General features: G+C 35.3%; 2 protein-coding genes and 1 long non-coding RNA gene across 6 annotated transcripts in view; 2 read left to right on the plus strand and 1 right to left on the minus strand.

Moving 5' to 3' along the window:
* Positions 1–25,796, minus strand: part of GALNT13 (polypeptide N-acetylgalactosaminyltransferase 13) — a 540,886-nt gene that overhangs the window by 153,068 nt on the left and 362,022 nt on the right. For all 4 annotated transcript variants that reach the window (XM_058715238.1, XM_058715236.1, XM_058715237.1 and 1 more), the window contains exon 9: positions 20,038–20,218. In XM_058715238.1, coding sequence (XP_058571221.1) covers positions 20,038–20,218 — 181 coding nt within the window. The remainder of the gene's footprint in view (positions 1–20,037; positions 20,219–25,796) is intronic.
* On the plus strand, positions 3,741–4,359 carry LOC131503675 (large ribosomal subunit protein uL22-like). The gene has a single exon (XM_058715239.1). It carries the CDS (start codon positions 3,758–3,760, stop codon positions 4,310–4,312), a length of 555 nt encoding a protein of 184 aa, XP_058571222.1. The 5' UTR covers positions 3,741–3,757; the 3' UTR covers positions 4,313–4,359.
* On the plus strand, positions 13,696–20,086 carry LOC131503676 (uncharacterized). The gene is made up of 2 exons (XR_009257526.1): positions 13,696–13,860; positions 20,011–20,086. It is a non-coding gene; the product is annotated as an uncharacterized LOC131503676 (long non-coding RNA).

Below are 25,796 nucleotides of genomic sequence, written 5' to 3' on the forward strand. Positions count from 1 at the left end.
ACATCAAACTTAAAGGTGAAAAACAGCTGTCCTTCTAAGGTCAAGAACAAGACAGGATGTCCACTCTCGCCACATTTATTCAACATAATACTAGAAGTCCTGGACACAGCAATCAGACTAGAAAAAGAAATATGAGGCATCCATATTGGTAAAGAAGAAGTTAAATTCATGATTTCCAGATGATATGACACTATATAGAAAATCCTAAATATTCCACCAAAAAACTACTAGAAGAATAAATGAATTCAGTAAAGTCATAGGGTACAAAATTAATACTCAGAAATTAGCAACTTTTCTATATACTAATGACAAAGTCACAGAAAGAGAAAAAAACAACACCATTTACAAGTGCACCGAAAGAATAAAATACCTAGGAATAAACTTAACCAAAGAAGTGAAAGACTTGTACTCTGAAAACTATAAAACACTGATGAAAGAAACTGAAGATGACACCATGAAATGGAAAGATATTCCATGTTCATGGATTAATATTGTCAAATGTCCACATGACCCAAAGCAAGCTACAGATTCAATACAATCCCTATCAAACTACTAATAGCATTTTTTGCAAAACTAGAACAAATAATACTGAAATTTTTATGGAACCACAGAAGATCCCAAGTAGCCAAAGCAATCCTGAGAAAGAAACAAAATTAGAAGTATCACAATTTTAGATTTCAAGACACACTGCAAAGCTATAATCAAAACAGTGTGGCTCTGGCGCAAAACTGACACAGATCAGTGGAACAGAATAGAGAGCCCTACAATAAACCCATGTTTATATGATTGCTTGATCTATGACAAAGCAAGCAAGAATAAACAATGGAGAAAATGCAGTCTTATCAATAAATGGTGCTGGGAAAACTGAACACTTACATGTACAAGAAGAAACTGGATTATTTCCTAATATCATACAAAAAATAAACTCAAAATGGATTAAAGACCTAAACATGAAACTTGAAACCATAAAATCCTACAAAAGAACACAGACAATAATTTCTCTGACATCAGACATAGCAACATTTTCCTAGATACGTTTCCTAAAGCAAGGGAAACAAAAGCAAAAATAAACTACTGAGACTATATTAAAATAAAAAGCTTCTGCACAGCAAAGGAAACAGTCAACAAAACAAAAAGACAACCTACTGAGTGGGAGAGATATTTTCAAATGATATATCCAATAAGGATTAATATAAAAATATATAAAGAACTCATACATCTCAACACACGCATACAAAAAACCCATTTAAAAATGGGCAGAAAATATGAATGGACATTTTTCCCAAAGAAAACCTACAGGTGGCCAACAGACACATGAAACAATGCTCAACATCACTTATCATCAGGGAAATGAAAATCAAAACCACAAAGAGATATTACCTCATGTCTATTAGAAAGGCTAAAATCAAGAAGATAAGAAACAATAAGTGTTAGTGAAGATGTGGATAAGAAGGAATCCTCATGCACTATTGTGGGAATGTAAATTCATATAGCCATTGTGAAAAATAGTATTTTCCTCAAAAAATTAAAAATAGAAATATCATATGATCCAATAATTTCACTATTGGGCATTTACTCAGGGAAAATACAACACTAACTTGAAAAGATATATGCACCCCTATCTTTATTACAGCATTATTTACAACAGCCAAGACATGAAAACAACCTAAGCACCCTTCAATATACGAATGGATAAAGAAAATGTGGTATATATGCATAATGGAATATTATAGAATTATAAAAAAGGATGAGTTTGTGTTGTTTGAGGCATGGAAGGACCTAGAGGGCATTATGTTATGTAAATAAGCTAGTCAGAAAGAGAAATAGCATATGATTCTACTCATACATGGAATCTTTAAAAAAACAAAAAATTTGGAAAGACCACAAATACACGGAGGTTAAATAACATCCTACTAAAGAATGAATGGGTTAACCAGGAAATTAAAGAAGAAATTAAAAAAAAAATACATTGAAGCAAATGAAAATGAAAACATGATAATCCAGAACTTTCAATGCAACAAAGGCAGCCATAAGAGGGAAGTATATAGCAATACATCAAAAGCAAGACAAGTGTCAATTGTACAACCCACCCTTACACCCAAAAAAGCTAGAAAAGGAATATTAAATAAAGGCTACAGCCAGCAGAAGATAAATAATAAAGATTAGAGTAAAACTAAATGATATAGAAACAACAACAACAAAGAAACAGTAGAACAGATCAATGGAACTAAGAGCTGGTTACTTGAAGGAATTAATAAAGCTGATGAACTACTAGCCAGACTTATCAAAAAGAAAATAGAAAGGACACAAATAAATAAAACCATGAAAGAGGAGAAATCACAACCAACACCAAAGAAATACAAACAATTATAAGAGAACATTATGAGCAATTGTATGCCAACAAATTGGGCAATCTGGAAGAAATAGATAAATTGCTAGAAACATACAAACTACCAAAACTGAAACAAGAAGAACTAGAAAATTTGCGCATACACATAACCATCAGGGAAATTGAATCAGTAATAAAAAATCTCCCAGCAAACAACAGTACAGGGTCGTAGGACTTCTCAGGGTAATTCTACCAGACATTTATAGAAGAGTTAATACCCATTCTTCTGAAATTATTCCAAAAACTAGAAATTAAAAGAAAACTTTCAAACTCCTTCTATAAGGCCAGCATTACCTTAATTCCAAAACCAGACGAAGACCCCACTAAAAGAAGAATTATGTGCCAATACCCATGATGAACATGGATAGAAAAATTCTCAAAAGATACTAGCAGATTGAATCCAACATTACATTAAAAGAATCATTCATCATAATCAAGTGTAATTTATTCCTGGGCTACAGGAGTAGATCAATATTCACAAATCAATCAATGTGATACACCACATTAATAAAAGAAAAGAACCATATGATCCTCTCAATGGATTCAGAAAAAAAAATATTTGACAAAATACAGCATCAATTCTTAATAAAAACCCTCAACAAAGTAGGGATAGAGGGAACATACCTTTACATCATACAGGCCATATACAAAAGACCCACAGCAAATATCCTCAATGGGGAAAAAGTGAGAGCTTTTCTTCTATAGTCATGAACAAAACAGATTGTCCACTCTCACCATTGTTATTTAACATAGTACTGAAAGTCCTAGCTTCAGCAATCAGAAAACAAAAAGAAATAAAAGACATCAGAATTGCAGGGAAGAAGCCAAACTTTCACTATTTGCAGATGATATGATATCCCATGTAGAAAACCTGAAAGACTCCACTCAAAAATTGTTAGAAGTGATATATTCAGTAAAGTCACAAGATATAATATCAATGTACAGAGATGTGTTGCATTTCTATACACCAATAATGAAGCAGCATAAGGAGAAATCAAGGAATCAATCCCAGTTACAATTGCTTCAAAACCCATAAGATACCTAGGAATAAACCTAACCAAAGAGATAAAAAATCTGTATGCTGAAAACTATTGAAAACTTATGAAAGAATTTGAAGGTAACACAAAGAAATGAAAAAAGAAAAACATTCCATGCTCATGGATTGGAAGAACAAACATTGTTAAAATATCTACCCAAGCCATCTACACATTTAATTCAATCCTTATCAAAATACCACAGCACTTTTCCCTGAGCTAGAACAAACAGTCCTAAAATTTGTATGGAACTATGAAAGATCCCAAATAGCCAAAGCAATCTTGAAAAAGAAAAGCACCTCTTCCCGTAAGCGGCCTGAGGTGATCTCTGAAAATGGTTCGCTATTCACTTCACCCGGAAAACCCGACAAAATCATGCAAATCAAGAGGTTCAAATCTTCATGTTCACTTTAAGAACACACGGGAAACTGCCCAGGTCATCAAGGGTATGCATATCCGAAAAGCCACCAAGTATCTGAAAGATGTCACTTTGCAGAAGCAATGTGTGCCATTCCGATGCTACAATGGTGGAGTTGGTAGGTGTGCCCAGGCCAAACAGTGGGGCTGGACACAGGGTCGGTGGCCCAAAAAGAGTGCCGAATTTTTACTGCACATGCTTAAAAATGCAGAGAGTAATGCTGAACTTAAGGGTTTAGATGTAGATTCTCTGGTCATTGAGCACATCCAGGTGAACAAAGCCCCCAAAATGCGGCGTAGAACTTATAGGGCTCATGGTCGGATTAACCCATACATGAGCTCTCCCTGCCACATTGAGATGATCCTTACTGAAAAAGAGCAGATTGTTCCTAAACCAGAAGAGGAGGTTGCACAGAAGAAAAAGATATCCCAGAAGAAACTGAAGAAACAAAAACTTATGGCCCGGGAGTAAATTCTGCATGAAATACATGCAAATAAAAGTAAAAACGAAAAAAAAAAAAAAAAGAAAGAAAAAGAAAAGCAAAGGTAGAGGCATCCCAATTCTGGTCCTCAAGTTATATCACAAAACTGTAGTGATCCAGACAGTATGGTATTGGCACAAAAAACAGACATTGATCCAATAGATCAATGAAACAGAATAGAAAACTCAAAAATAGACCCACAACTCTATGGTCAACTAATCTGTGACAAAGCAGGAAAGAATATCCAATGGAAAATGATGGTCTCTTCAACAAATAGTGCTGGAAAAATTGGACAGCAACATGCAGAAGAATGGAACTGGACCACCTTTTTGCACCATACACAAATATAAATTCAAAATAGATGAAAGACCAAATTTGAGACAGAAAAGCATCAAAATCCTAGAAGCAACCAAAGGCAGCAACCTCTTTGACCTTGGCCATAGCAATTTCTTACTAGACACTTCTTTGGAGGCAAGAGAAACAAAAGCAAAAATCAACTACTGGGATTCTTCAAGATAAACACACACACACACACACACACACACACACACACACACACTTTTGCATAGTGAAGGAAACAATCAACAAAACTAAAGACAGCCTATGGAATGGGAGAAGATATTTGCAATGAAGTGGGTGGAACTAGAGTGTATTATGCTAACCAAAATAAATCAGTCAGAGAAAGACAAATATTAAATGATTTCACCCATATGTGGAATTTAAGAAACAAAACAGATGAACACAGGGGAAGGGGGAAAAAAGAGAGAGAAGCAAACCATAAGAAACTCTTTTTTTTTTTTTAATTTTTTTTTTCAACGTTTTTTATTTATTTTTGGGACAGAGAGAGACAGAGCATGAACGGGGGAGGGGCAGAGAGAGAGGGAGACACAGAATCGGAAACAGGCTCCAGGCTCCGAGCCATCAGCCCAGAGCCTGACGCGGGGCTCGAACTCACGGACCGCGAGATCGTGACCTGGCTGAAGTCGGACGCTTAACCGACTGCGCCACCCAGGCGCCCCAAGAAACTCTTAACCACAGAGAACAAACTGCGGTAGATGGAAGGGAAGTGGGCTGAGGATGGATAAATGGGTGATGGGTATTAAGGAGGACACTTGTTGGTATTAGCACTGGCTGTTATATTTAGAATCACTAAATTCTAATCCTGAAACCAATAGTACAGTCATGTTAACTAACTATAATTTAAATAAAAATTTGAAACAACAAAAATCAAAAATTAAAAAAAAATAAAAATGAAAAGCAGAAGCAGAACAATAAACACAGAGAACAAACTGATTGATGTCAGAGGGGAGGAGGATGGGGGTTCAGCAAAATGGGTGAAAAGAAGAAGGAGATATAGGCCTCCAGTTATGGAATGGAAAAGTTACAGGAATTAAAAGAAGAACATAAAGAATAGAGTCAATGAAATTGTAATAACAATGTACTGGGACAAATGGTAGCTATATTTGTAGTGAACAAAGCATAATGCATCAACTTGTCAAATCATGAAGTCATACACCCGAAACTAATGTAACACTGTGTGTCAACTATACTCAACTAAAAAAAAAGAAAAGAAAACCCATAATCAGAAAAAAAAAACATGTAAGTTTTATGTAAAAAAAAAAGCTATAAATTTTATGATCCAGCAATTACACTCCCAGGAACATATCAACATTAATGCACTCATATGTTCATCCAAGGACAAGTACATAAATTCTCAAGACTTTTCACAACAGCCCCAAACTTGGAAACCGCCCAAATGCCCATCAACAAAAAGGGAATCAATATAAAGTATGTTATAGTCACATAATGGAATTCTACATAACAATAAGAATGGCTGATCTACACAACATTAGGCCCAGCAAAAGAAGCCAGACACAGATGAACACACACCGTAGAGTTCCATTAATGTAAAAGTTAAGAATAGGCAAATCTATGATCTCAGAAGTCAGGATTTATAAAAAGGTAGCAACCAGAAGGGGCATGAGGGGCTTCTAGGAGCAAGGGAGGTTAAGCGGCTTTGAAATGATCTGGTTCTTGATCTGGATCCTGGTGACACAGGTGCGTTTGGGGTATGAAAATCCATTGAACTACATACTTAAAAATAGTGCACTTTTCTGAATTGTGTTGAACTTCAATAAAGAGATAAATATTTTTTAAAAATTTAAAAAAATAAAAAAAGAAAGTTGTGTAGAGTGAGAGTGGAGAAAGTGGGCCATAGAAGAAACTAGTATATTTACAAATAAAACACAGCTTTTATCCCACAGCTTCTGTTAGACCATATATTTGTAATTTTTCTTGCATAGCTACCACCCTCCTTTACTACTCTTTACTGACAGCCATGGGGTAAAAGTCTTCCAAGTACACTGTGGGGTCTGACATAAACGAACATTTCTGGGCAACATTCCTGTTGAACCTACACTCAGAAACTTGCCAAGAAGCCCACACCTCATTGCTTTCCTTCCATGTTTGTTTCTTCATTAATAAAATACAGTGACTTTAAACACAGGAAAGTCCAATGGAAGAAAGTCAAGCACAGTCCACGCATAATCTTCCTGCATTGTTTTCAGCCAATCAGCATCGGCTTCCAAATGTTCTTATTTTATTTGACAATGAAGAAATTATATTTTCATTGTCAAAAGTGGAGACTCTAGATTGGTTAACTATTAATTTGAGATGATAAATTATATTCTAATTGTGTACTTTACAGATTTGGCAGGGAAACATCTAACCTCGATATATAACTTCTCTTGAAAATGTCCAGTTTTCAAATAATGATTCACCATATTCACAGAAATAATTGTTAGCTCTGATATTACATGTAATTTCTCAAAAATAGGACCCATGACTATGGAAAATATTTATATTTGATAACATTTTATCTGATTTATGTGTTTCATTGGTGAACACACAAGCATCAAGATGTCCACTAGCTGTGCAACTATCTGGCACACATAAACATCAGTAAGAGGAAAATATGATTTTGTGATTTGGGGGTTGATAAAATACAAATTACAATAGATTGCACAGGATTTTAATGGAGGGAGTGAGGAGGTGCATGGATATATGCTATACCTATTCTCTCAAGAAGAAGGATTTCATAATGGTCTGGGATTACAAAATAATTTCATAGGAGAACTTTTGAGCTTTGGAAAGAAGGGTACTAGCATTATATTATTATGGCATGTCTACTTAGTTTTCCAAACTTATAGGAAAATCTATCATTATATTGTAAGCTTTTCAATCAAAATGAGAATTTTATATGGCTTTATCTTCCTATTTACTTATTTATTTTTAAATATTTATTTACTTATTTTGAGAAAAAGAAAGAGAGAGAGTGAGGGAGGGGCAGAGAGAAAAGGGGATAGAATCCAAAGCAGACTCCACGCTCAGTGCAGAGCCCATTGCAGGGCTCAATCTCATGACCATCAGATCGTGACCTGAGCCAAAATCAAGAGTCGGACACTGAACCAACTGATCCACCCAGGTGCTCCTACCTTTCAATATATTTAAAGTAAGGTATTTTATTATTGCTAGGGAAAGTACAATGTATTAAACAGTCAAAAAATCAGATAAAAATAAATCAGTATCTCCTAAACAATTCTGAATCTAGTAAAATATATATGTTTATGCATATGTATATTTTTCTCATGTGGAGATATATATACATAAATACACACATATATGCACACATACATTCTATTATGTGGTAAAATATGTACTCTTACATCACTATATATATTTCATACATGCATATCGGCACAATTTTTCTTTTATGTCTGGTATAGCCAAGAAATTGAATAAGTTTATATTCTACTTTGTAAATGAAAGTTTAAACTTAGTATATATAAAAAGTGAAAAAAGTAACCCTACTATAATCAGACATATTAATAGGAAGATGTTGGCAAATACATTATCAAGATGAGTCAGAATTCAGTGACATCAGTTTATCTTCAAAGAGATAGCTTTTCAAAAACTAATCATATCTTTGTGGATAGAATTTCAAGGAAGGGCATTTATTTTGGGTGTCAGAGAGGTCACAGAAATAGAGCATTTACTAGAAACTGGTAGTTCAAAAGTCTGAAACACTTAGGGATTTTCTCTAGATTTTGGTAAGACAAGAATCTGCCCGCATAGAAGTCTTGTCCCGCTCAATGCCATAATGATTGCTATTTCTATCAGTCCACTTAGACCCTTCCAGAGGCAGTCGCTTCCACATACAATTTACTCAATGCTTTATAAGTAGAATGACTAAATAATTTGTTGTTCAAATCAGGACAGTGTTATGAGTGAAAGGGGACGCTATTAATAATCGTGCCCAGATAACAGATATGCACCATGACTGTCCCAAATAAACAAGGACATATAGTTATCCTTTTTCAAGACTTCCTGTACATGGTTGAAAAATTTATTAGAAGTTTTTCATTTTGAGTTGAAATCTGCTTTTTTTTTCAATTTTAAACCAGGGGCTAATAAATGTAATGTGTTTTTATTCATTGATATGAAAGTTTCTCAGATAACGAAATCCAGACTCTTACTCAATTCTCATTAAAGCGTCTCTAAAAGACAGACATCTAGGCTCTGTTTGAATATTTCCATAGACAAGAAACTCATTGCATTGCAAATCAATTCATTATATTTCTGGAAAGCTTCTTGGTCGAGAACTTAAAATTGTCTGCTTATAATTTCTTATCTTCTGAATCTATACAAATGCCTAAGCTTTTCCACATAATATCCCCTTTTAGTAAAAACATTGCTCCCTCTCCTACCTTATTTCTCAATCAAAGCCCCCCCTTCTTTCCACTGTTGTTCATATATCATAGATCGAAGGCTAGTTACATATAGTTACATCTAATTTGGAATGTTCATTTTGATCAATTAAATAACTTATTCAGACACTTGAGATCTATGTTCTTTAATTCCAATAAGAATTTTTTATTGGAAATATAATTAAATTGTGCTGAAAGAATAGAATTTCCTAAATTACTAAGTTGTGAAAAATTCCTAAGTTTTCAAAAATTTTTTAACTGAGATGTGCCAAAAGTGTGCAGTTTATAATACAAAACAGTTTAAAAATTAAAATAATGTCACAATGGAGCTCATTTAGTAATGACAATTCTGACAGAATAACTTTCAGTCATAAGAACACCATCACTGTAATTTCGTTTATCTTATTTTCAACAATATACATTAGAAAAGTTTAGCTGTTAGATATATTTTATCGCTATTTCCATGTTTAGAATATGCCTTAATTCAAATTGCTAATATCATGTATTATTTAAAATTTAACTTGCTCAGCCAAACTAACCAAAGATAAATGCTAATCTGAGATCTTCATTGTTTTGTCACTTTAAATCTATTTGTAAAATATAACAATCTCTTGCGGTGTCTGGGTGGCTTAAGCATCCAACTTCGGCTCAGGTCATGATCTCACAGTTAGTGAGTTCAAGTCCCACACTGGGCTCTCTGCTATCAGCATACAGTCCTCTTTGGCTCCTCTGTCCCCCTCTCACAGTCCCTCTCCCTCCTCCTCTCTCTAACACTCTCTCTCTCTCTTCCTCAAAAATTAACATTAAAAAAAGAATAATCTCTTAATTTTTGTTCATGTCTCTTGCAATTAAAACATCAATACTTCTATGGGGCACCTGTGTGGCTCAGTCAGTTGAGTGTCCTACTTCGGCTCAGGTCATGATCTCACGGTTCGTGGGTTCGAGTCCCGTGTTGGACTCTGTGCTGACAGCTCGGAGCCTGGTGCCTGCTTCTGATTCTGTGTCTCCCTCTCTCTCTGCCCCTCCCCTGCTCGTACTGTCTCTCTCTGTCTCTCAAAAATAAATAAACGTAAAAAAAATTTTTTAAACATCAATACTTGTAGGCAATTAATACAGAATTACTACTTACCTCATTGATTATGTGTTAATAAATCTATGTGTATGTGTGCAAATGGTCTAAAGTAGAGCTTTCACATCTGGGGGCTCATAGATGGTTGTCAATATGGTGGCCACCGGTCTTAAGGCACTGACAACCCCACATTAACTATAACTACTTCATATTAATGCTGCTTCTGGTGAAAGCATGCAAGAGGCCTATTTGTTAAATAGGCATCTTACCTTTTCAGAAATTGTTTCTACTTTCCTTTGCAAAACTCTCACCCTGTCTAAATCACCTTTCCATTCTGGCCTGTAACTATTGCCCCACATTCTTTTCTACCAACAATTAGCTGCAAAGCTCTCCTTAACTTATAACCTCATTGAATAAAGATAACTACTAAAAGTAGTTTTTTATTTTCTAGGTAATTTGTGTTAACACGCTAAAGGAGAGCTACTCCCAAAAGACTGTAAATTATTAGGATGCTAAGGTAATCTATCGTTAGTAGTTGTTTTTTTTTTAAATGTTTATTTATTTTGAGAGAGAGATAGAGACTGAACAGGGGAGGGGCAGAGAGAGAGAGGGAGAGAGAGAATCTCAAGCAAGCTCCACACTGTCAACATGGAGCTTGATGCGGGGCTCAAACCCACAAACTGTGAGATCATGACCTGAGCTTAAAACAGAGTCAAAAACTTAACCGACTGAGCCATCCAGGCACCCAATGTCATTAGTATTTAATGTCTGGTAGGCTAGCATGTGGCTAGTTCCTTTTTGTATTGTTTTATTTTTGCCAAGAATTATTTTAAAGAGCCTCAACTTAGCACACTGAGTTTAATCCACATTCTATCATTATTGGATCTAGAAAAGACTGTGTTTCCTAATTCTCTAAAAGTTATCTTTGACTCTGCTCACTCTCCTAAGAGTATATATAAATAAGTAATTGTTATTTAAAACAGCTAAAGATGATGATAACATAGAAATCCAGGTAAAGATAATCTACCAGAACACCTAATGCAGGGGACTTAGCCTGAGAGCATTTAAAACAAGAAATCTGCAATTTGAGAAAAAAAAGAAAAGAAATCTGCAATTTGTAACCATCTGACCGCCAATGCCAATAACTTTATGTAAATGACTGTGCTGAGTGTCAGAACGAGCTCTTCAACTGAGGTAAGAATTAGAATCGACATTTAATGTAATTGATTATATAAGTGTTAAGCTGTTCAATTTTAGTTATGCTAAAATTATATAGTAAAATTGGGGCACTCTGAAGATCACAAGATGAAAGTAGGTATGGGAAAACCTCTGTATGCACCTGAATCATGTTTGATCCATATTTAATGCTCTTACATCAATAAAAACTCTTGGCCAACTTCTGAGAGTAAAAATCCATCCATCTTACACAAGTGTTCTTGATCATTTACACCAATTTGAAAAACATTGTAATGTCCTATTCTGACTCGTTGAACAAGGTTTAAGGAAATGAAAATTGATCATGAGCATCCAATCTAAATGAGGTAGAATTTACTTACTGGAAACTTCAGAATATTGCAGAAGTTGCACACACACACACACACACACACACACACTGATTAGACTAGGGCTATACATTTTTCATTTAAAGATGAACCAAAAACTAAATGTATGAATAATTTTGATACCTAAATCCTAGGAGGTAGTGATAATTATGTGAATAAATCTATATTAGAGCTTAAGTAATATTTATTCACTCTAGAAATACTTGAAACTACTCAGATTTGGTAATCATAAAATTATTTCAGGGACTAATTATCTGAGTTGTTGATTGTTTAATCAAAGACTCTGAGGGTACAATGATCCACCCTTACTGTTCAAATTCAATATTTTTGTAGCATTCAATAAACATTATTTATATCATCTGTTTATTAACTTTATGGACCATGAATACAATTCAAGATATTTGGAAATAATTACTGTAATGGGAACTGATATAATCATTTAATAGATTCATTTAAAATTTTAACTGTTATAACTGATTAACTAGCTATAGCTGATGTAACTATTGAAGCGTTCCATGGATAAAGATGATAATACTTTGCATAAGGAGAATTATCGGATTCTAGAATTCTACTTCCATTTATTGCCCAGAGAAGTCACAGACTACTTAAAAAAATATCCTGCACATTTTACTAACCTCAAACTTAAATCGCTCAACAAACATTAGTGGGGTACCTAAAATTTGCCAGTCTGTTTTAACACAAAATAATCTCTAAAGCCACAAAGGTTAAGCCAGCCAGATTTCACTTCAACAATTAAATTCTTTTTTAAGATATATTTTTATATACAAAAAAGTTACAACATGTGCAGTCTGGGAGAAAATACTTGCAGTGTATATAACATACAAAATATTGGTTACAAAAATACATAAAGATCTATGAATATATAAAAGGGAAAAGATATCCAATAGTAAAGTGAACAAAAGTTACGAATAAAAAGAAGAAATCCAGGTAATAATAAAAAAGATGTTCATACCTAGTAGCAATATGAGAAAAGAAACTAGATATGTATTAATTCTATATGCAAATATAAATAAATATACACATATATATGTGCACACACATATCTATGCAAAAATAAAAAGTATTAAAAATCTAGAGTGGTGATATCATATTATAAGTGCTCAAGAACCGTTGGTGGAATAATGGTTACAATCATTTTGGATGGAAGTTTTGAAAATTTCTACCAAAATACAAATGTACATATTCTTTGATTCACTAAATCTACTTGTATGAATATACCTGGCTAATGATAACAAATATCTAGCACTAATTGAGTGTTTAATGTTGCCAAGCATTGTCCAAAATGCCTTATATATCTAGTTGTCATTTAAGTCTCAAAAATCTTTATGTGGAAGGCCCAATTATTATAATTCTCATTTACAGTAAGGAAACTAAGCGCAGATAAGTTAAGTAAATACAGAGAGGGGTTATGTGGAGCCAGGACCTGAAATAATCCAGGTAGTCTGCTACCAACTCTCTTTTAGGTTGCTATGTTGTTTAGACAAATCCTACCAGGTTCAAAAGATACTGCTTCAAGAACGCTTCTGTAACTTATAATAACACACAACCACAAGCCGACAAATGCTTGTCACTATGGGTATGATTAAATAAGTTTTGATATATCCATGCAGTACAGTATTATTTAGTTGCAAGGTAGAATGACATAATCTTATGTGAATTCTGTGTAAAACATTATAGGACAAACTATATAGTTAAAAGAAAGGAAATTAAAACAGTATCTATTATATGATCTTATTTACTTAATATATGTATATATGTCTATATATGTATACAAATGCATAGGAAAAGGATTTGAAGGATAGGCATCAAATGCTTCACAGAGGGTTATTTTGGAGAAGGGGGAAACAGCAGTGGTGACTGAAACATATATTTTGCCTCTGACAAATATAATAAGAAAAAATTGAGTTCAATGAACTCTAAAAACAAAACCAACCAACCAATCAACTAACCAAACAACAAATATAGTCTCTTTATTCACCCAGCTTAGTGGAGGGAAGAAATACTTTAAAAATGCATAAATACTACAACAGGGGAGGCCATTGGAGTTCCCGGGAAAATGCTAATAAACATTACACATGAATCATGAATGTTGGTGGATGATGATGGCACTTTATGCAGAGGTAAACTCACTCATTAACTCATCAAATACTATTAACTCATCAAATACTAAGTTAGACATATGCAAAACTCTAAAAGCTGGAGGGAACATGTTGAGACTTTAGTTCCACATGGTTGGTGTGTGGAAAGCTAGGGTTGAAAATAGAGGACGAAAGGCTGGGTGAGCATCAGATCTGGCCACATTCCAGATTTTTGACTTTCTGTTAAGTCATTAAAAGTTTGGTAGGTAAGTGAGAGATCAAATGAAATTTAGTTTCAGGAGTGTCCTCGAGCAACATGGTAAAAGTGGGTGAAAAGTGGGCAAAGCTTTGAGGCAGGAGGACCCATCAGGATGGTCAGGAGTTTCTCTGGATTTGAGATGACTGGAAGAACGAGAATAACTGAACGGATTTGAGAAAACTTAGCAGGTAGAAGAGAAAAGACTTAGAGATTCATTTGATTTTGATGCTTATGAGTGAGAGTAGAAGTCAAGGAGAATGTTGGTCGTTCACATAAGTATCCCTTTTAAATCTTGACAGCATGTTCCCCATATACTAAGCACTTAATTTCATTTTTCATTTAAACTAATTAAATGTGATGATGTAGGCAGTTCACTTTTTGAAGGCAAAAGCAACATCTTTTCTGTGTTTGTACCTTCCCTACCTGGCACGGTGCAGATCAGGAATTTAATAAGTACCTACCCAATGAAGACAGAAGCATGAGAATATCATTATTATAAAATAAACACAAATAAATACCCATAAAATGCCAACAATAAAAATTGACCTAGTGTCTTTAATTAATTGTAGCAAGGAAAAACAGCTCTCCACCCACAATACCAACAATATTGAGTATAGCTGTCATTCCTTTCTTCCACATTTAGCATTTCACAGTATCAACCAGATACATGAATTATGTGCTATTACAATAAAGCATATTAAAATGATTTAGAATTTCCTCCTCCTGATATCCTATGCACTTGGTGAGAACATGGTTGGTGCTGCTGAAGAAGTGTTTATTAATAAAAATACAAAATTCACAGGTGCAAATGTGCTTTATGTTCAGAACTGCCGCACTCTTAAGAGATGAATTCATGTTAACCCAACCAAAAACTGATATCCCTGGACTATTATTTAAAAAAATGTGCATGCTGCATATTTTGTGGAGAACATCAAAACCTGTGCTCATGAAATCGGCCTGGAACCACATTTTTATGACTCATAAAATAAATTAGGACCTACATTCAAAGGGCTGGTTATTAAATATTGTATCTTCAAAAAACCAGCATGCTGAAAAACATTGGGATTTCATAGATAAAAATTTCAAGAGATAGAAAGGAACATACATCTTAAACTTTCATAATGATGCAAAGATGCTTCTAACAAAGGCTGCCTCTGATGAACTGACTTTTCTAAAGTATTTTTAAAAGGTTAACCGATAGAGTTAACCTTCAAAATAAATTCAAGGATGTGTTGCTAAATGTGAGGTTTCTGTTTATCTGGAATACAGATCAAAATGCTACAGAATTGCCGAAGGAAACTAAGCTGTTTTCCCAGTCACATATAAATACCTTTAAAGGTATGTTTGGGGGATCTTTAAATTCTATTTTCAATTTGTGTCTGCTCAAAACAAGAGCACAAGAGGTTCATTAAGAAAAGGAAGAACAGGGGCACCTGGGTGGCTCAGTCAGTTGAGCCACCGACTTCAGCTCAGGTCATGATCTCACCATCTGTGAGTTCGGGCCCCACATTGGGCTCTGTGCTGACAGCTCAGCGCTTAGAGTCTGCTTTCAATTCTGTGTCTCCCCCTCTCTCTTCCCCTCTCCCACTAGTGCTCTGTCTCTCTGTCTCTGAAACAGTAATAAACCTTAAAAATTAAAAAAAAAAAAAAAAGAAAAGGAAGAACAACTGGAGGTTACATAAGGACAGCTTCTTCTAATCACCATGTCCTTTGATGCACAGTTAGAAATCTATCTCCCCCCAAAAGAAAATCAATATTCATAGAGCATTCAGCATTTCAAATACATGGTTAGTATTATGACTACACTGTATTTTAAAGTTCTTAAGTTTTTTACCTGTGACTGATAGGAAAAAAATGTGGGCATTTATAATGGGTTGCTCTGTGAAGAGTGGTTTCTGCTGACATCACTTCATTTCAAAGGATTTGCTAGGACAATCACATTGCCTCCAGCTGTAACAGCCCAATTACTAGTAAAAACTGCCTCAGACTTTAAGAGCCTACAGGGCTTTAAAAATCAATGATGCTTTAGTATTTGCATCCTCAAAAAGGCAGCCAGAAAGCAAACTAAACAAGTGTTGAAAATGTATTCTTCAACACTATTTCAAAGTATTTCTATTCTTCATTCATATACCCATTTGGGAGCCATAATTAGATACAGCCAGCTCTATCAATATTGCCAATGGCTGATGGGCATAGGCTGAGACAATTAGGATGTACAGTAAATATTTTGCAAAAAAGTCAGATAAAGTAATTCACATACATAGTTATCTATACATCCCATTTTAACTTTAAATTAATGGGGGTCATGAGAAAAATAAAAATCAACATGTGTAAAAGTAGTCATATTTTAAGCTTATGGGCTCTTATACTATGCTGCTCTATTGCAGAATGCTATTGTTTGCCTAAATCGTGCCTGTTAGACTTTTATATTAGTCCTGGAAGGTAGGATTATATTACTGTGTGTGTCTATAGTTATGGTGTAATCATATTTCCCTAAGAACACGAGTAAACCAATGGAACCTTCTTTTCGGAGAGGAAACTCAGATATATGAAGAGTACCTTTAAGTACCTATAAGTACCTATAATACATCACAGATATATGAAGAATACCTTTCATTTCCCTCTTATCAGTGGGTCCTAAATCAGGGGTTAGATCAGAGAAGTGGGTCTTTACTCAGGGGTTAGGTCAGGGAAGGGGGACAAAAGCTTCCAATGTGCTGCAGTTCTTGTGAGGAGTCTGGCACAGATCAGACATCCATGGAGAATTCAGTAGAAAAGAAGAAACAAAAGTGGCTTCCCTTTAAAGTGCATTGGTCATTCCCTTTAGTCACTCATTGGTTCTTCTAATTATTCAACACACAGTTTTTCTAGGACTGTAAAATGACAGGAAAGTTGCTAAACACTGTAACTACACGTCTCTGAACTACTATGGATAAAGAGACAAGTAATAAACAGAGAACAATATGGTACACGGTAATAATGGATTGGCTGTGGTATTAAAACTATAGGGAATACACTTTTGAGAGAGAAAGAATACCCAGTCTTTTCAAGACAGAGCTGAAGCACGAAACCAACCAATAAAACAGGCAGTATTTTATAGAGTATATTGGAAGGAAACAAAGTTGTCAGAATTCAATTCATCAAGGCTCAGCACTTAAAGATCACCCTTTGAACAGCTGTGTAAGAGGAGAACAAGATTTTTTTTAATAGAAGCCTTGGGTGTAAAAAATGGGAGTCTCTTCACAAAACATCTTGGGCAAATTAATAGATACATAAAGGTCCTTCTAGAAAGCATTATAACATTTTCCTTAGCCCGCTTATTAAGGAAGTTTTGGAGAATTAAACAGAATTCAATATAAGCTTTTTAGAGTTTTTCATAAATACATGTGTGTGTTTGTGTGCGTGTATGTATATCAGAGTAAAGGATGTAAGTCTAAGTGTAGGTGTGCACGCATGGATCTCTCTGCTATCCCCATACACCACCTTCTCTCTTCACAAACTTTCCTTTTACCCAAGGAGATGAAAAACAGAATCCCAACAATTCTGGATGATAGCAAAGAAATCCATGATGTTGATTTTAAGAGTATCAGAGACGATCAGTAATGACTAAAATAGTCATTCACTCAAAAAAGGCTCACCACCATACAAGTGACAGAGTCTTGATTCCCCCAATAAAACACATTTTATCTATTTTTGGATGATCTGAAAGCTGTCTAGGGCTAGAACTGTTTTTGACATCCAACTCTAGTTTCCAGCTTACTTCCTTTCCTTTTTCACTGAGAAGCAATTTATTGTTTTGTGTTTTTGGTTTTTCCTTCTTGCCCATACTACAGCAGGCAGGTTCCATGCTTGGCCACGCTGACAGTCTCAGAGACATACAAAAACGCAAATGCCCTTAAGAAGTTCCTAGATATTTTCAGCGTATTCCCCAAATGTCCTTTTCCTGCTTCCCAAAATACCTTTTTGGATTTAAATAAGCCCATTTCATAAGAACAATAAGCTTCCAAATGATAACGACGATTTCCAGAATATACAAACAGTCCCTGTTGAGTAACATAAAGTCAATAGTTCCAGAAAGCAAGTGTTCCTTTTTACCCATTAAACTCTAAGGCTTTCATTTCATTACAGTTTGAGAAATGGTTCTACTATTTATCTGCCTTTTTCACTCAATGGGAAATTATACAAAATCTAACACATTGCTTTTTACAAATAATATTCATCATGGGTGACTACAATACACATGGTTGCAATTATTCTCAAATACTTCTATTCCTGAATATAAGTTGTATATAATCACACATGGCACATTTCTTTCTTCCACTACTCCTTTCTTCGTATTTGAGCTTATATATTTCTACAAGTAATGATTTGAGTTCAGAAGGCATTATCAAAAGAAAATGAAAAGGTTATATAAATGTCACTGCCTTGCTACGAATTTTACATGTTCTTGCCAAATGCGACTCTGAATATCTGGACTGGCTTTCTACTGTTAAGAGAAATACATCTATGCGTGAAATAGTGTTCCTGACAATAGCTTCTCAACATGGAAGAGGCTTGAAAATGTGCAAGAAAAATCCTTCACCTAATCACACATTTACACATGCATTGCTCTCATTTTTCTTTTCTATAGTAATACTGGATCTTAATAAGGAAGTTCATACTGCTCATTGTCCCTTTATCTGTAGAAGAAGAATTTTCACAGCCGCATATATACTTTCAGAAATCAGAGCCTGTCAGAACCTAAACTGGTGTTTCCAAACCGTTCAATAGATTATAATGTAGGAGAGAAGACGTAAGCATGAATTTTTGGTATTCTTGTGGGTTACAAGTTGATGACATTGATGACCACAAGGCCTATGCATAAACTATCAAAATAGAATTTTAAAAAATTATTTTATCAATACAGTTGAATTCCCATTGCATTAATTTATGTTTCTGTCTCTTTGTCTAAACTTTGAGATCTTGAAGGCCCCTATGTCTTCTCCTTGTTTGTATCTTCTCATAATGTCTCATGTTACTTCCTCAGAAAACAACGCAATGTCTCAGAGGTTGTTTTTTTAAATAAGTAATACAGCTATTAGGAAAATTCTAGAAAATTATAAAAATAAAATCATTCATAATCACTCCACACAGGTATGGGATTTTTTTTTCACACTTTATATTTTTCTTCTTTTTTAATGGCTAGTAACGTTCTTTAAAACAATTTTTAAATTATTTATTAAAATATATTTTCCCTTTAAACTCATTTCAAATAAATTTAACAGTAAATGCTATGTTTTATTTTAAAAAAAATAAAAAGATATAAGGAAAAGAATAAATTATTCACAATCCTATTATCCAGTGATAGCTTACATTTACCTCTATCTCCATATCTACTTTTTGTAACTAAAGTAGGATAATATCTTAGTATCCTATATTATGCTTTTCTACATATCTATTAATGAGTAATTTACTACATCATTTAATATTCTTTAAAATGATAAAGTTTTATATCTGTGTAACTTACCATCCTATATCTTTAGGAAATCATTTAGGCAGTAGGGAACATCTCTGTTTAAATGTTAACAAAATTTCTTGCCAGCTTATCCAACTTTATTTGGGAAATAAGGAAATAAAGGCTTACTTCTTTAAAAAAAATTTTTTTTCTTAAATTGAGCTGATACATATTAATTAAATTTAGATCTCTCTGCTTACTCCACTTTTCTGGCATAATACTTGTGCCAAGAAAGAAACAAAGAAAAAGGAATATTTAGCCATTTGAGATAAGTATAGTCCTTCTCATTTGAGATGAAAAATGACTTCATAGTACTACCTTCTCAAATACGATTTTCTGTAATATTATGGTGATAAAATACATTTTAGTTAAACTGGTGGAATAGTAGCAATAATGAAACACATATTTAGCATGTTTAATATTTTATCTTTCCCTGCAGATGAAGAAAGATATTAGAATTGTTTACCTGGGGATATGATATAGAAGAAATCTTTAAATTCATCCATCCAAACTTCTGCTAGTCTCCTGTTGTTTTTGTTGATGACATGACCAGTGCCACCAGGGAAAGTGTAGGGAGTTGCCTTCCGAAAAACATGACCAACATGGGAGCAAGTCACAATCTCCAAAGAGCCTCCACATTGCCAAATCTGTGGAAAAAAAGCAATCATATCTCAATCATTGTAAATAATGCAGTAATAATGTCTGACAAGGAACTGAGGCTAACTAAGGCCAGATCTTTAGATCTTACATGGCTCAAGCAAACCTCAGATGGACACAAAATTTAGAACTGGTATACTTAGCTTGGCAAAGGATTCTAATTTAGAAGAGCTTGATATTTGTAAATATTGTAGTGTTGGACTTGTAAGTTTCAATTATTTTTTCATTGCCTTTGTTAAACTACCAAATTTTCAGTTTCTAGTAGTTAAGCTAATCGCTACTTAATAGTATTTAGTATCTAAACTCTGCTATGAATTAATGAATTTATTATACATGTTAGATGTCATGGTAAATATCTAAATTTGTTTGAAGCAAAATCAATTATACTCCACTCATTTTACTCCAGTCATTTTAAATGACTGTCAATTTCAGCTATCATATATTGCCAGTATCTTACACCTTTGGATATATTATTCTTATTAAAATGTGCTAGGACTCCTTTATATCCACTCACCATCTATGCATCCTTCAAAATCTATCTCCAAGATCACTTCTTCTAGAAGGTTCTGTAGGGAGGTTTTGTAGTTGTGACTTTGGTACTTTAAACATCCTTTCATGAAGAACTGATTACACTGTCTTGTAAGCAATTGTTTACTTCACTATCTCTCGCTTAAAACTGTAAATTCTTAGAAAACATTTGCCTATATTTCTTGGTGTCCTAGATTTACCGTGCAGTTGAGGCTAATTATTAAGTATCCCTAACACATTTATTTCTATAAAATTACATTATTTAGCTACAGGTTATACTAATAGCATATGTGTATATGCATGCTATCTATAAAATATACTAATACACACACACACACACACATATATATATATATATATACATGCACAAACATATATGTATATATATACAAACATAGAACACACACTCGCATGTGTATGTTTATTACATACATGTAATATATTGCATATGTGCTACAGGTTGTTTATCCCAATAAACAAGTCATAGTTATCATTATATATTGGAAGCATTGTTCTTTTTTTAATGTTTATTTATTTTTGAGAGAGAAAGGGAGAGGGAATGAGTGGAGGAGGGGCAGAGAGAGAGGGAGAGAGAGAATCCCAAGTAGACTCTGCATTGCCAGTGCAGAGTCCCGTGTGGGGCTTGAACTCATGAACTGTGAGATCATAACTTGAGCCGAAATCAAGAGTTGGATGCTTAACTGACTGAGCCATCCAGGCTTCCCTGAAAGGACTGGGTTTTATATGGTAATTAACATTGTTCTTTTAAGGAGAACTGCTTATTTTTGAAAGATAAAGTTTTCTCCAGTTGACCTCTCAAGCAATATTCATCTTAGAAGAGGGCTGTCATTGAGCTCGGGTAGCAGTAGAGACATTCAATTTACCAGAAGATGGAAGATGCTAAATGACAAGTTATATTCATCAACCGGCTTGTACATGTGTTGTACATTGCATTACATGTGCAATCTATTCTTTCTCAATTTCTAACTGTCAAAACACCATAATGCTAACAGGAAAGAAGTTTCAGCCTAACCTAAAATGTAAGAATAAAATATAACTGAAATACAAAAGAAGAATGGAAGTCACTCTTACCCTCAAGACACAGGATAGAGCTTTCTTAAATAATCAAAGTATTTAATTGATTGGTAACTCTCTCATCTTTGTAGCATTAAATGTATAAACCTTCTTGTAATTATGAAATCCTTACACTGTTCTATTCCATTAAAATTGAGGAAGTTGATCCTTCTATCAAAGACAAATCAATACTTGTGTGTCAGTCAACTTTATGCCTAACTCTGTCTTAAGAACTTCACTGGTCTGGTTCTCCCTTTGATTTTTACCTGAGATGTTGATAATTTTGCTCCTTACTACACTATGACCACCTTCATATAATATCAGTTAAAATCTCTTATCTTTTTTCTTTCATGTTTATTTAATTTTTAGAGAGAGTGACAGAACATGATCAGAGAGTGGAAACTGAAGCAGGCTCCAGGCTCTGAGTTCAGCACAGAGCCCCATGTGGGGCTCGAACTCACAAACAACGAGATCATGACCTGAGCCTGTCAGATGCTTAACTGACTGAGCCACTCAGGCACCCCAACCTAAAATCTCTTATCTTTCAAATAGATTCTTAAAGAGATAAACAACTAAAAACATTACAAACCCAACAAAAAGTTCTTCCCTTGGTCCAAAGTACCTCATTTCTTTGTTTCCTCTCACTGTAAATTAGCTTCAAATGTTTATTGATATGCGTTGTTTCCCTTCCTCAATTTTTATCCATCTCCCTATGCATAGTGAAATGCTGTTTGTTTTTGCAGCTGCCTCAAAACTGCCACGGTGGAAAACACAAACTTTTCCCTTGATGAATATCTATCTAGCTGACTCCTCTCTTAGATTGTCTTGCTTTCCCTCCCAGTACTTCAATGTTTACATATTTTCACTGTAAATATTTAAATGTTAGCCTCCACCTTCCTTTACTCATTCTCCAGGTGGTCTTATTTACTCTGATGACCTTACATAGGATCTGAATACTCACAAAGTCAACAGTGACATCTCAGCTCAGACCTCTCCTCTGGGATCCAGGGCTGAGTATCCAAACATTTATTGGGTATCTCCTCTTGCGTGTCTCAGATACACCTAAATAAATACATCTGAAGTGGAACTGCAGATTCATCCTGGCTTTGTCAGCCAGGTCTTCCTTTCTTTCTTTTTTTAAATAATTTTTTTAATGTTTATTTATTTTTGATAGAGAGACAAACACATAGTGGGGGAGGGGCAGAGAGAGGGAGACTCAGAATCCAAAGCAGGCTCCAGGCTCTGAGCTGTCAGCACAGAGCCCGACGTGGGGCTCCAACTCATGAACTCCTAGATCATGACCTGAGCTGAAATCGGTGCTTAACTCACTGATCCACTCTCTGTCTTTTTAATCATCAATAAAGAGTGCCACCACTTACTCATGTGGTCAATCCAAAAAAAAAAAAAAAAAGAAAGAAAAGAAAAGAAAAGAAAAACTAAATAAAAGAGAAAACAGAAGCCTCTCTCCCCTGCAAACCCTAGAAGTCATTATTGATTTCTCTTTTCTCTATCACTTATATTATTTATTTTTTATTAACATTTTATTTTATTTTTTGAGAGACAGAGAAAAACAGAGTGTGAGCAGGGGAGGGGCAGAGAGAGAGGGAGACACGGAATCCCAAGCAGGCTTCAGGCTCTGAGGTGTCAGCCCAGAGCCTGACATGGGGCTCAAACTCACAGACAGCGAGATCATGACCTGAGCTGAAGTCAGACGCTTAACCAACTGAGTCACCCAGGCGCCCCTTTCATCACTTATATTTAATCTGTTAACAAATCCTGGCTTTACGATCTATAAAAATAATTCTCAGTATATCCATCTCTCCCTGTCTCTCTGTCACCATCCTTGTCCTAATCACCAACATTTCTTGTGGGTCAATTGCAATGGACTCTTAACTGTCTTGGTGCTCTCACTGGTGTTTCCTATAATTTGTTTTGTACTGAGAAATCAGAGGAGTCTTTTAAAAATTTAATTATTTAATTTTACTTCTGTGTTTAAATACTTCAATGGTTTCTTACTGAACTGTGAATATAAACAAAATCCTTTAGGCAGGGCCTCTCAGACCCTACATGAGTCTCTCCCTCTATCAATAAGCACTGGTGATCTTGGCCCTCTGCCATTTCCTAGAATAACAAATCGCATACCCTTGTACACACCGAAGCCTCACCAAGGGCTTTCCCTAAACCTGGAATACAATTCTGTCTGCCCTTCACCTGACTGCCTCTTTCCCACACTTCTCATCTTAGCTAAAACATCACTGCATCAGACAGCTCTTCCCTAATTTCCATATTTAAAGGGTCCCAGCCCAGTTATCTTCTGCGATAGCACCTTGTATATTTCCTTCTTGGCTTATCACAATCTGTAATATTTGTATTTGTTTTGCTGTGCATCCCTGCCTCCCCCCCCCCCCCCCCGCCCCCAACTAGCCTGTAGGCTCTAAAAGGGCAGTGGAGCTATCTGGTCAATGTTGCACCCCTGAGCCAAGCCCAGTGCTTGTTACACAGGAGGTATCATCGCATGTTGGTTGAATGAAAAAATGGGTAACTCAAAATTAACTTCCAAGATTAATATTTAAAAAAAAAAGCATTCCTGGCAGATGATGAGATGAAGTAGACATAGTTTGAAGGGGTTTTAAATAGCATTTTTTAAGGAAATACTCTGAGTATCAATCTAAGCAGAGTGGTCAAGTAAAATCAAATGCAATGGTTATTTAACATGCGTTGGGAATTGAGGACGTTCTCTGGGGGTTACAACACAAATAATTAACATTAGAAATGGTTGATGGCTTATGAAAAACAAGGTGGCTAAATGATACAATCTTCCTTTTTAACATTATTAAAGTAACCCTTTGGCTGAATTCACATTATCTCTCTCTGAAAAGCATGATTTAGTGAAGTACTCAGGTATTTGTACCATGACCAGGCCATTCCACAATGTGCCCCAAGTTCAGAAGAAATAGCATATGCTGTGTTTCACCCAGAGGGAATTTCAGATACTCTCTTCATTGTGCCCCCTCCTGTTCTACAGATTAGGCATGAATGAAGAGCCTCTTTCCTCCTTCAACCAACTTCTATAGGGGAGCTCTATGAGTGAAGAAGAGACCGGCATTTCACTCCCTGCTAGATACTTGCTGAGCAGTACAATCAGCTGACTACCCTGGTGTTACCAGAAGAACACAGCCCAATGCGGTGAGTGAGTTTGCGGGAAAGCCTCGAGTGTCAGGAAAAGCATGATGCTAATAAAATAGGAAACACTTACGTCCTAGAGAAACCTGAGGTGGTCTGGGACATATTGGACAGCTTATTGTAGCAGAGTTGGTAGGTGCAGTCATACAGTGATCCTGGGAAGGGGTAGTCTTTGGAGACAACTGAACAAGACTTTAGTGGTTCCCAAATACTATGGATCATGGAATATAGAAGAGGGAAAATGAGCTGTGAAACTAGCAATATGGCAGATCAGCGAGGAGACATAATATTGGGAAAGGCAGTTGGAGACCACGTAGGGTGAGAAAGAAACTAAGATTTCCCTCTCAAAAGGCCCTTGGAAAACAGAAGGGATAGAAGGTGAAGCTGAGAGCACTTGTGAGAAAACAGTGAAGCTGTGTGTACAAGACTCATGGATGGCGGCCCCTAGTACCAAGTGGGACCACACTGAGCAAGCGGCCATCGTAAAACATGAAATCAGATGAGACCTCACATTTCTCTAGCCCTCCTATTTGACATACCCTGGGGGAGCGGCAACCCGGAATACCCTGCCTTCCCCCTTCCAAGTGCTCATGTCAGCACGGGCCTAGGAAGAGAAGAGAATCTGAGGTATGCCCTGCTTGTGAAATCAAAGCCGGAAACGGAGCATTACTAGTACCTTTAATAAGTGGAAGCGGCTAGAAAGCTCTTGAGTCTGTCCTAAATGACATCAGCATTGGAAAGGGATATTCCTCAGAGCATTTTGCAATGATTGGAGGGAAAAAA

The sequence above is a fragment of the Neofelis nebulosa genome, chromosome 2 (assembly GCF_028018385.1).
Source record: "Neofelis nebulosa isolate mNeoNeb1 chromosome 2, mNeoNeb1.pri, whole genome shotgun sequence".
Taxonomy (NCBI): Eukaryota; Metazoa; Chordata; class Mammalia; order Carnivora; family Felidae; genus Neofelis; species Neofelis nebulosa.